Raw genomic sequence first — 12369 nt, 5'->3', positions numbered from 1 at the left:
AGATGCTTAGTATTATTTAACTAATAAATTTGTCTCTGGCAGGTTTATCTCCCAAAAGCAGAGAACAGAATTTCTCTTCCATGGAAGTCTTTCTATATTTGCTAAATCAATCTGTTATTCTAATACAATATTTTCATCATTTTTCATTCCCCTCCTGCACCTGCTCCTGACTTTATGGCCATCAAAATCATGCCCGTTTCTCCCACCTTACTTCCTTTATTATATCTTTAGATTCAGTGACTTCCATTGGATTTGAAAGCTGTCTTTTTATCTCTTCTGATTTATGTTTAAAATCAAAATATGATTTCCAAATGACTAACTAATGTCTTTTTCTTTGGTCAATTACATGATTTTGCTTATTATTTCAACTTAACTAAATTGCCTTCAGAGAACTTTTAGTGACTTAAAATTTCTGAATAATAGTTTCCAGAGAACTTAAGAGTTCTCCCTTCTTAGTTTTTGATTTTAAGAAAGTCACCAACAAAAGATTAGCTACTAACATGTTTTAGCCATTTGGCAAGTTATAAAATAAGGACTGTGATCTTATAAACATGGATGAATCTTCTTCTGGATTTTTCAGATTAACAAAATAAATTACAAACACTTATTCTACAGCATGGTGAAATGGAAAGAGTATTTAAATAAGTCAGACAGCTTCAGCTTTGAAACTCAGTCAGCCAGTAAATAAACATTTATTAAGCGTCTACTATGTGCCAGGCACTGTGCGAAGCATTGGGGATACAAACAGCAAAAGACAGTCCCTACCCTCAAGAAGCTCACAATATAAGAAGCAAACAAATATGTACAAGCAAGCTACATAAAGAAAAAAATAGGAAATACTTAAGAGAGAGAAGGCAACAGACTTAAGAGGGGCTTGGAAAGGCTTCTTCTAGAAGAATGGATTTTAGTTGTGACTTAAAGGAAGCTAGGGAAGATAGTAGGCAGAGCATTCTAGGCATGAAGGACAGCCAGAAAAAATGCCTGGAGTCATGAGACAGGGTGTCCTGTCCATGGAATCGCAGTGAGGACAGTGCAACTGGATGGAAGAGTACGTTGAGTGTATACAACAGGCTTCAAACCTGTTGGTGAGTTAAGGGGATATCTAACCCAAGCACGTGAAGACTTTCCCTGGCAGAATGGGTGGATGAGAACAATTTTTTTCCAAGGGCCATGAAGGCAGCTGAAGCAGGCGCTGTGGAACACTTACAGCTTGGTCAGGCATCAAGGATGCATTCCAGGCCATCACCGATCATCTCGACTTTTGTCCTGCCACTGGACTTTAATGACTCAGGAAAGTGAGGCTGATGACTTTGTGCACTTCTGCCTCACTTAACTTCAATTCACGCACAAGTCTAGACAGCACCCATGATGTCATTGGTCCTCTTCAAAAATGAAGGACAAACAACAAGAAGAAGAAGTCCGGAAAGGCAGGAGGAAGCTGCCAAAACACAGGATTTTGGAGGAAAGAGGGAGCCATTAGAGTTGACGGAAGGTGGCTGGGGGCCAGGTAACATAGTCAGATTTGTGTTTTAGGAAAATCACTTTAGTGGCCAAAGGTAGAATGGACTGGAGTGGGGAGAGACTTGAGGCAGGCAGACCCATACCAGAAGGCTACTGCAGTAATCCATCCATGAGGTGATGAGGGCCTGCACTGAAGTGGTGGTAGTGTCACTGAAATGATGAAATGGACAGGCCTCAGTAATAGACTGGCTTGGGGGAGGGGGCGGAGGAGAGGTGGTGGTGAGAAAGAGTGAGGAATTCAGGATGACTCAGATCGTGGGACTAAGGGACAGCAGGATGGTGTTGCCCTACCGTAGCAGGGAGCCAGGAAGGGGAAGGGGGGAGGGGTTAAGAGAAAGATAATGAGTTTTGTATTGGACACGTTGAGTTGCCATACATAAACTCATTAGGTACTGACACTGTAGGCAAGCTGTTTAACTTCTCCTGAAGCTGTTTCCTCATCTATAAACTAAGGAAAAGACTTGTAATAATAAAATAAAATTAAATAAAATAAATGCCTTGGGCACATCAAAGGTAACACCTGAGCTGAGCACTGAAGGAAACTAGGGATTCTGAGAGACAGAGGCATGGAAGGAATTAGTTGGTAAACAAGCATTTCTTTCTTTCTTTTTTGGCAATTGGGGTTAAGTGACTTGCCTAGGGTCACACAGCTACTAAGTGTCAAGTGTTCAGTCTGAGGCTGGATTTGAACTGAGGTCCTCCTGACTTCAGGGCCAGTGCTCTATCCATTGTGCCACCTCGCTGCTCCTAAACAAGCATTTCTTAAGGGATCATTATGTACCAGGGATACAAGGAAGGCAAAAACCAGTCCTCATTCATAAGATGCTCACATTCCAGGTGGTAGACAACACATAAGTCATTAAGTACAGACAAAATAAATACAGATAGATGAGAGGTGATCTCAAAGAGCCAGGTTAGAGAGTCCAGTATTTTAGAAAGAAGGTGGAATTTTAGCTAAGTTGAGTTTTGAAGGAAGGCCAGGAATCCAAGAGACAAAAATGAAGAGGAAGAGAATATCAGGCACATACAACAGCCTGTGAAAATTCATGGAGCGTCTTGTTTGAGGAACAGCAAGGATTCCAGTGATACTGAATCACATGGTGGAAGCAGAAGGGAGGAGGGTTTAAGAAGACCAGAAAGGTAGGAAGGGGCTAGGTTATGAAGGGCTTTTAGTGGGGTTTTTTTATTTGTATTTCAGAGAGGGTGGAAGAAAACCAACCATAATAGTTTCTCATGAAATTTCTTTCAACCTCTTTGAATCTTACAGGGTTCAGAGTATTTAATTCAACTCAATAAACATTTATTAAGCATCGAGTATATGTAAAGCACTGGAGAAACAAGGATAAAAACCAAGAACAGTCCCAGCCTTCAAGGAATTAAACATAAATAAATACAATATAAGAAAACACTGACAACTAAGGGGATCAGGAAATGTTTCAGTGATATCTTAACCAAGGCTTGAAGGAAGCTAAGGATTAAACATATTCCATATGTTTACATAAATGATAATTCCTGTGTTTTTAACTGTTATCCAAAGAAAGGTTTCAATCTTTAGCTAAAGCAAACACTGTACTGGTTTACATGTTTATGCATCTGTGATTGTAATAAAACTTTTTTATATAAGTAAAACTTCTATAGTTCAGATTTTATGATACTTTTACTCTGGTCAGGCTGATATTGATCTTTGTACCATCTACTAGAAACAAAAAAGATTTACTGAACTATTCTAAATAAGAATGGAGGACAGAAGGTGTAAAATTTACTTACAGGCAGCAATAAAATAAGGGGATTAGACAAGATGGCTTCTAAGCTCCCTTTCAGCTCTAAATCTATCATCCTAAATTATAGCAAATACTCAAAAACTGGCTAATGTTCAATATTAACCACACTGACTTGACTTGTTAATACACTTTTGATTTCATGAACTGGTAAATTAAACCAAAGGATAAAAAATCTTTTATAATGAATATTCAACATCTATCCCATCCTGCTTTAGTTCCCTTTTGGCCTTAGGTTAAGTATTATGAAACATTACCCATAAAATATATATATATTAAATAGAATTTCTTTGCTTAAATTTTTGTTGTTGTTAAGTCATTTGGTTTGCATTTCCTTCTCCAATGCATTTTAAGAGGAACTAAGGCAAACAGGGTTAAGTGACTTGTCCAAGATCACACAGTTAGTGTCTGAGGCCACATAAAGATGGGTCCTCCTGATTCCAAGCCCAGTCCTCTATCCACTATGCCATCCACCTGCCCCCTTCTTCTTAAATAACTTATAGCTATTCATCAAGGAAGATATGGCAGGACATACTGTTAACAGCAATTAATTTGTATTTCTGCACACATCTGTAATAAAATGGCATTTCATTCTTTTTTTTTTTTTTTTAATTTTTAGGCAATTGGGGTTAAATGACTTGTCCAGGGTCACACAGCTAGTGTCAAGTGATTGGTCTGAGACTGGATTTGAACTCTGGTCCTCCTGACTTCAGGGCCGGTACTCTCTCCACTACGCCACCTAGCTGCCCCTTATAAAATGGCATTTAAAAAATGCTATCATTCAAACTGTCTCCTTCAAATTCCATATTAGTGAAGTTTATGCTATATGTCTATCCATGCCAATGTGATCTGTGAAGTCAAAGTTAATGGACCCTGACTATTTAACTTGCTTTGATTGGTATCCAAAATTGCACTGTGCATAAATGAGCACTTTTATATATAAAAAAATTTTCTTATTTATATATTTATATATTTTATATATAAAAATTTTCTTTATATAAAGAAAATTTCCTGAACATGATAACAAATTACCTTAAGAATATAGGTACAGTTTGTTACTGAGCATTTCAACTTTGCTTATTCTTTCACTTCCAAGTTTTAAAATTAAACTTTCCATCTGTCCATCATCATACACTAGGGAGGTAACTATGGTTAACCTACAAAAGTGTTACTCTTAAGCAAAGGGCCTGAATGAGCTAGGAAACTGAATTTAAGTTTCCCTCACAAGAATTTGGCTATTTACTCTAAAGGCAAATCAGCATTAAAGGGCTGGATATATTTTTGAGAAAAAGTCTTTTCTGGGGAGATGTTACTCTTATTCACATTAGAACACCCCATCATGTATTATAAGGCAGTGTAGAAAATTGACAGAGGAAAAAAAGCTAGATGTCAAATGAGGTTTTTGTCAATGTTAAGCCTTATGAATGAGCGATATGTTTACACAAAGAACTCTTACAAGAGGAGCTGAAACAATTGCCCCGTGATATTAGTAAATGATTTCAGCACACACAACAAAACCACGATGGCAATAATTCAAGTTTTCTAAAAAAGAATCTGAACAAGACCAAAGATACAGAGAATTATATAGCTTTCCACCAAATCAGATTATTTAAATGTTTCAATCAATGAGATATAAATTAACATGCACATCAAATAAACCTTGAGGTAACTGAGTGAGATTTTGACATTTAAATTTGACCTTTAGACAGAAGAAAGGTGACCTCATTTGTGAGTTATTTACCATGTCTTCAAAATCATGACCAGAATCAAGGTTTAAAAATGAATTTTTTGTAGTTCTTAGCATTTATTAAACATTTACTATGTGCAAGGCACTGTACATAGCATTAGCATCAAGTATACAAAGAACGGCAAAAAAGGATCCCTGCTCTCAAAGAGCTCACAGTCTAATAGGGAAGACAACATGCAACCAGCTATGTATAAGCAAAATGTATACAGGAAAAACTGGAGATAATTAGCAGAAAGAAGGCTTCAGGGGGATCAGGAAAGGCTTTTGTAGAAGGTCGAACTTTAGCTGGGACTTAAAGAAGTCAGGCAAGTTAGGAGATGGAGCAACTCGTGTGAGCAACAATAAGGAGTCAATGTCACAAAGTAAATACAAAAACATATACAAAATACAGCCAAAGATGCTCCCAGAAATGATGTAGAAGATGTTTCTCTCCCTTCAAAATACATACATAACTCAGAGTAAGAAAAGAAATTAGGGTTAGGAAGCTAAATTCTCTTTGTATCAGAGAGTTAGTGAATGCTAGCTATCGCAAACATGAAGAGATTTTTAAATTTGTGCCAACCTAGTCTACACTTAGCAGTGTCACTATAATTATACACTTACTTGAGTGAATGTGAATGGACTAAAAAGGAGCAGAGTCATAGAAGGGAATTTTTATTTGCTTGTATTTGCCTGGAACCTGATTTCTTTTGGACCCACAGTTTGTACTCCAACAGGTAGCAAAGGAACTTGGGGGCTTAGAGCTCCTTGTTATTTTCAAGAGTTCTAAGACACTTTAGCACTCTCACAAAGATTGTACCTTAATCTGACAGTGAACAGATGGGATCTAGGTTTACCTGAATTTGTCCTGGGGATCTCCTTTATATCTGCATACCTTGATTTTGAGTTGTAAATGAATGTTTGGGAATCCTCTCTCTAGAGGAAAAGGAGAGGGAGACGGATGTGCTTCCCTTGACAACTTAGATCTGGTTGTATCTTCTAGTTATTTAAACACTAAAGCACACTATACTTAAAAACAATGATGTTATATCTTTCAAAGGCAGAGAAAAGATCTTGGAAATATTATTATTTAGAAAACTAGGGTCTTATGCTAAGTATGAAATGATTATGCTCTCATAAGACAAGAGCCAGGGCGTGTTATTAAAGTAATTTCTGATTTACTATTCAGTTGCAGCTATGATAAATAAAGATTTTTTTTAAAGTTTCTCTTAATTCTATATTCATTGAATTCCCCTTTGCTACACATTAAACCCTGGAACCATAAGCTCATGCTATTTTCTCTGGAATGAGATTTCTTTAACTATGGAGAGCTTTGTTTTTGAGACCAACGTCTCACACCCCCCACCCTGACCCTTTGCCATTCATCACAATCTAACCTTCAGCTAGAATACAGCAAAATCTTTGTCAAAGAGGCATAACTACTCAAATGAAAAACCCTTTTGTCAATGGCAATCTAACTAGTACAGCACAAATAATATATGAAAATCGCTCAAGATTTTCCCGAGTGAGTTCCATTGTAAGCATTATAAGACAACGTATTTTGCTAAAATGGTCTACCAGCAGTATCCTCTATTAGGTTTTGGGGAAACACTTGAAGCCACAGAGCTATTTCTGTCTCAAATGTAGTGACACCACAAATGTGAAGAAGAAAGAAAAACACAACACAGTTAATGGTTGCACTGCATATCCAAATATTCTAGCAAGTTGCCAAATACTTAAAAGAAAATTGCTCATATTGATTTATATCAGTGCTAAGAAGCTAATAACTAAACTATTATGAATGAGTTGATGACAACATAAAGTTTCTATTGGCAAAAAAACAAAAACAAGATAAACAGTTGGATCAACATAGGAGGAAAACTAAAACAGACTTATTACCAATAATGTGAAGTTCTAGGGAGATAAGCACTTGTATGAGAAAATTAACCAGCCAAGTATGAACAAATTTAAAATGAACAATTGTGAAAATCTGGAATAGATTTGCTACTCTTGGTTTCAGAAGGCTACATTCAATACTCTTCCCTAAGAGGCTGTACAAAAGAAAAGGCTTAAAAAACTGTGGAAGAGATTCTTAAAGGAAAAGAGATGGCCAGGAACTGCTGTATCTTCGGAGGATGGGCTTTGTGCTTCTTCAACAATTAAACGACACTTAAAAAATTTATATTTATATCCAAAGAACAATGTTGAGATGAAGCTACTGGTTTCTGCTGGTCTCATGAAACCAATATTAAAAAAAAAATGGATTTTTAAATCTGCTGCCAGCTCAACTAGAGCTTTGTCAGATCACTCAATGTCAGGATGGGAAGAATCCATACTAGGCAACAAAATTAAACTTAAACTTCCTTATTCATAAAAATATCAAAGTGATAAAGCACCCGAGAAAGATGAATAATTTAAAAAATATACAATAGTTTTTGAAGGGCTATATTTTAGGTATTTATTAAAATTCAACTTGTCCACAGAAGTTTTCCTTTTAGGTCCTAAGCCTTTGGTCTGTGATTATAATTTGATTATACTAGTACCATTTTCATTGCTGACAGAAAAGATGTTAAATCACTGGGATACAGAATTGAAAAGAATCTCTCCCAAATTTGTTGACACTGTAGAGGAAGTGACAATCAAAAGAATGCGTTAAGCACTATGGCTGAGGACAGGACAGTTGCCATCTTAGCATGACAATGGCAAGACAGAAGTTCTTTAAGATATACTAAAAGAGTAACCTCCCCAGAACAAGTCCTGACTGGCACTTACCTGGAGGTGTGCAGGCATCCGCAGGAGACTGGACAAACGTGGATCGTCTTTTAGTTGGCATGGGTAGAGCCATTTTCTGTTCTTTATGCTTGGCCAATGCTGCTTGCACAGCTTCTGTATGAATATCTGAAAAATTAATGACATTTTGCATTTTTTACCTTTTCAAAATGCTTATTATGTAGAGAGAATATTTACAGGGTTCATTAAGGTTTGTAAAAAGTCTTTCTACACAACAGCCCTATTTGGTAAGTATTATTCCCCACTTTATCAATAAAGAAACAGCTCCCCCAACTGGTCCCCTCACAGGAGCTGCTTAACACCCTGAGAGGACTCCACCCTGAAGGTGAAGTCATTCATCAATGATTAACCAACTTTCTCTCCGCCACGCCCTCTAGATGATCTGCAATCATCAGATGTCATTATTCAAATCCTGTTCTCCATCCCCCACTGCTCCCTTCCTTATTCCCATCCCCCTTAACCTAACCTCTCCCTGTCTCCCTTCTCACCCCCCACCATATCCTGCTCTAAGATCATCTACCCTTTTCACTACTCTTGGGAATATTTGCTTTGCTCCATAGGTAGCAAACTTGATTTCCCCTTAAATCATTTCCGTTTCACTACTTTATTTTTTAAAAATTCAATATTTTATTTTCCCCAACAATTTTTAAACTTTTTTTTTTTAATTTTTGAGTTCCAAATTCTCTCCTTCCCCTCCCCATCTCATTGAGAAGACAAGCAATTTGATATAGGATATACATATGCAGTCACACAAAACATTTCCATGTTAGTCATGTTGTGAAAGAAAACACAGACAAAAAAAAAAAGAAACAAGAAAAGAAGGTTGCAACAGTTCATCTATGTTTTTCTAGGCTTTTCTGAGAGCATCCTGCTCATCATTTCTTAGAGCACAACAGTATTCCATCACAATCACATACCACAATTTGTTCTGCCATTCCCCAATTGATAGACCTCCCCCTCACTTTCCAATTCTTTGTCATGACTTAAAGAGCTGCTATAAATATTTTTTTGTACGCATAGGCCCTTTTCCTTTTGTTTTTTATCTCTCTGGGACACAGACCTAGTAGTAGTATTGCTTGGTCAAAGGGTATGCATGGTTTTATAGCCCTTTGAACATAGTTCCAAATTGCTCTACAGAATGGTTGAATCAGTATACAACTTCACCAACAGTTCAACAACGTCTCAATTTCCCCCATATCTATTCCAACATTTGTCATTTTCCTTTTCTGTCATATTAGCCAATCCGATAGGTGTGGGGTAGTACCTCAGAGTTGTTTTAGTTTGTATTTCTCTAATCAATGGTTATTCAGAGCATTTTTTTCACATGACTATAGACAGCTTCGATTACTTTATCTGAAAATTTCCTGTTCATATCCTTTGACCATTTATCAGTTGAGAAATGGCTTTTATTTCTATAAATTTGAGTCAGTTCTCTATATATTTGAGAAATGAGGTCTTTATCAGAGAAATTTGCTATAAATTTTTTTCACAGTCATGATGATTATGTATTTCCCTTCATCCTATTTCCCCCCGTTTATCCTACTTCCCCCTCTCTGCTCATTCTCAAAAGTATTTTATTTCTAACTTTTACCTCCCTTAATCTGCCCTCCCTTCTATCAGCACCCCGCTTCCCTTATCCCCTTCTCCTCCTACTTTCCTGCCTCATATGCTCCCACCTCCTCCCCCACTCCACCTCCCTTACCTTCCCTTTCACTGTAAGTGCTCTTTCGTGCCTCTTTTATGTCAGATAATTTACCCCCATTCTACCTCTCCCTTTCCTCTTCTCCCAGTGCATTTTTCTTTCTCACCCCTTAATTTATTTTTTTAGATAATCGCCCCATCATATTTAACTCACACCCGTGCCCTCTATATACTTATACTCCTTTTAACTGCCCTAATTATGAGAAAGTTCTTAGGAATTACAAGTATCATTTTCCCATGTGGGAATATAAATAGTTTAACCTTACAGAGTCCCTTTAAGATTTCTTTTTCCTGTTTACCTTTATATGATTCTCATGAGTCTTGTACTTGAAAGTCAAATTTTCTATTCAGTTCTGATCTTTCCATCAGGAATGCTTTAAAGTTCTCTATTTAATTTCCATTTTCCCCCCTGAAGGATTATAGTCAGTTTTGCTAAGTAGATGATCCTAGCTCCTTTACCCTCTGGAATATGATATTCCAAGCCCTCTGATTCTTTAATGTAGAATCTGCTAAATCTTGTGTTACTGGGACTACGGTTCCACGATATCTGAATTGTTTCCTTTTGGCTGCTTGCAATATTTTCTCCCTGAACTTGACTCGGCTATAAAATTCCTGGTAGTTTTCATTTTAGGATCTCTCAGGAGGTGATCAGGAGATTCTTCCACTTTCTATTTTACTCTCTGGTTCTAGACTATCAGGGTATTTTCCTTGATAATTTCCCCCTCTCCCCCTGTCCCCTTTCATCTTTTGGCTCAAACTGAGACGTGGCTCCCTCCTGATGACACAGCCTCCCTGGCCACCCTTTAACTGCACTACCTGGACTTTCACTTACTTCCCTCAACTGCTTGGTTGAGGTGGGGGAATTAGAATACTCCCTGCTTCTCACTGCCACTTCCAGATTCTCCCTCTATGACCATCACTCAGTAACCTCTATGTCTCTGAGTTTTACTCAATTCGGATCTACAAACCAATAAAAATTCTGACAGCTGCTGTCTACCAACCTGCAGGGCACTTTTTCCACAGTGAATTCTGTGCCTTGCTCAGTGTTACTCTCCTCAATGCTTGCCCTCATACCTCAACATATGATATCAACATTGATATTCCCTCAAACACCTTTACATCCCAGTTCCTCAATTTACTCCTATCACATGACCTACTCCTCCACCCTACCTCAGCTATGCACTGAAACAGCCGTACCCTTAGATCCTGCCACAAGTTTATAGTGGACTCGGTCAGTTTTGTTATCTTCTCCCGTGGTCAGCTGTATGTGTATAGGAGTGAAGGAAGCAGATGATGGGAGTGATCCAAGTCTGAGTCTTTGCAGGACAAGATTAGTGAAACGGTAAGGAGGGAAAGAGACTCAAGAGGGCAGGACAGGGCAGGGCAGGGCAGGGCAGGATGAACTGATTCAACAGAGGATCAAGATGGGAAAAGGAAGAAAGTATAGCCAGTATAGGGGTGGCTGGCTTGCGAAAGAATTAAAGTGTCAAAGAACTGGAGGCGATAGTGAGGATGAGGAATAGAGTCTGGCGTGGCAAGGCAGAGGAAGAAGTGAAATAACAGACTGTGATAAGGCAATTTGAGAGTTCATAAACATGGAAGTGGAACATTTGTGAGAGTTGACAATCAATGCCTCCATCTTCTTTTTCTCACTCTCTTCTTGATTCTGCAGTGTGGCTTCCAACCTCATCATTCAAAGAAAACTGCTGTCTTCAAAGTTACCAATGATCTCTACATTGCTAAATCTACTGGCCTTTTCTCAATCCTCAGCTCTCCTGACTTCCCTGAAACCTTTGACATTACTGATCACCCCCTTCTAGATATTCTGTTCTCTCTAGGTTTTTTGTGACACTATTCTCCTTGGTTTTCCTCCTACCTATCTGATCATTTTTTTCTCAGTCTCCTTTGCTGGATCTCCATTCAGGTCATGCCCACAAACTGTCCTGGGCCCTCTTCTCCCCTCCCACTATACTACTTCACTTGGGGATCTCATAAGCTTCCATGGTTCACTTTCAAATCTATATATCCAGCCTTAAACTCTATTGACCTTCAGTCTTGCACCTCCAACTTCCTATTAGAAATCCCAGACTGGATTCCAATAGTAATCTTAAACTCAATATGTCTCAAACTGAACTCATTTACTGTCTTTCCTCTCCACCTTCTTCAGAAAGCCTTTCTCAGTCTCTTAATTCTAGTGCCTTCCCTCTGCTGATCATTTCCAATGTATACATGTTCCATGTAAATAGTTGTTTGCATGCTGTCTAATGAAGATTAGATTGTGAGCTCCTTGAGAGCTGCAGCTGTCTTTTGCCATTTTTTTTTTAAAGTATCTTCAGCATTTAGCACAGTGCCTGGCACCACAATACACACTGAATAAATGTTTATTGATTGACTGATTGGCTGATGGTCTCTATATCTAGACAAGTCACTCTCACTCCAGTTTACTTCTAAGATCCACATTGTGGGTTTCCAACCATACAGGATTCGTCTTCCTGGAGCCCTCTGCTCTTGCTGTCTCTACATAAGGAGCCTTACAGGTCCATCTATGGATGCCCTGAGAGACTGCTGGCTTGTTGGCCTACAAAGTCCTGGTTTTCTGCTTGGTCCCTTTCTTCTTGCCCCTCTGCTTCTCTATGACTTTTCATGCATTTCTGGTTTTGGGGAAGGTAACATCACTGAAGTTTCTTATAAGATTAATTTTTTGATACTTATTTGTTCTGCTGCTATTTTAGCTCCCATAGATTTAATTACCATGAGTATGCTGATGATTCTCAAATCTACTTATCAAGCCCCAACATCTCTGTTGACCACTAGTCTGATCTCCAACTACCTCCTGAATATCTGGAACTGGAC

General features: G+C 38.2%; 1 protein-coding gene across 1 annotated transcript in view; it reads right to left on the bottom strand.

Annotated features, from left to right (window-relative positions):
• The window catches only part of DIP2B (disco interacting protein 2 homolog B), a 195284-nt gene that overhangs the window by 74640 nt on the left and 108275 nt on the right, over positions 1-12369 (bottom strand). Inside the window, exon 4 of the mRNA XM_027844301.1 lies at positions 7798-7923. Coding sequence (XP_027700102.1) covers positions 7798-7923 — 126 coding nt within the window. The remainder of the gene's footprint in view (positions 1-7797; positions 7924-12369) is intronic.

Source organism: Vombatus ursinus, unplaced genomic scaffold (genome assembly GCF_900497805.2).
Source record: "Vombatus ursinus unplaced genomic scaffold, bare-nosed wombat genome assembly UNPS02014941.1, whole genome shotgun sequence".
NCBI classification, from domain to species: Eukaryota; Metazoa; Chordata; class Mammalia; order Diprotodontia; family Vombatidae; genus Vombatus; species Vombatus ursinus.
The sequence above is the reverse complement of the archived record's forward strand: the minus strand, read 5'-3'. Positions and strand labels throughout refer to the sequence as shown.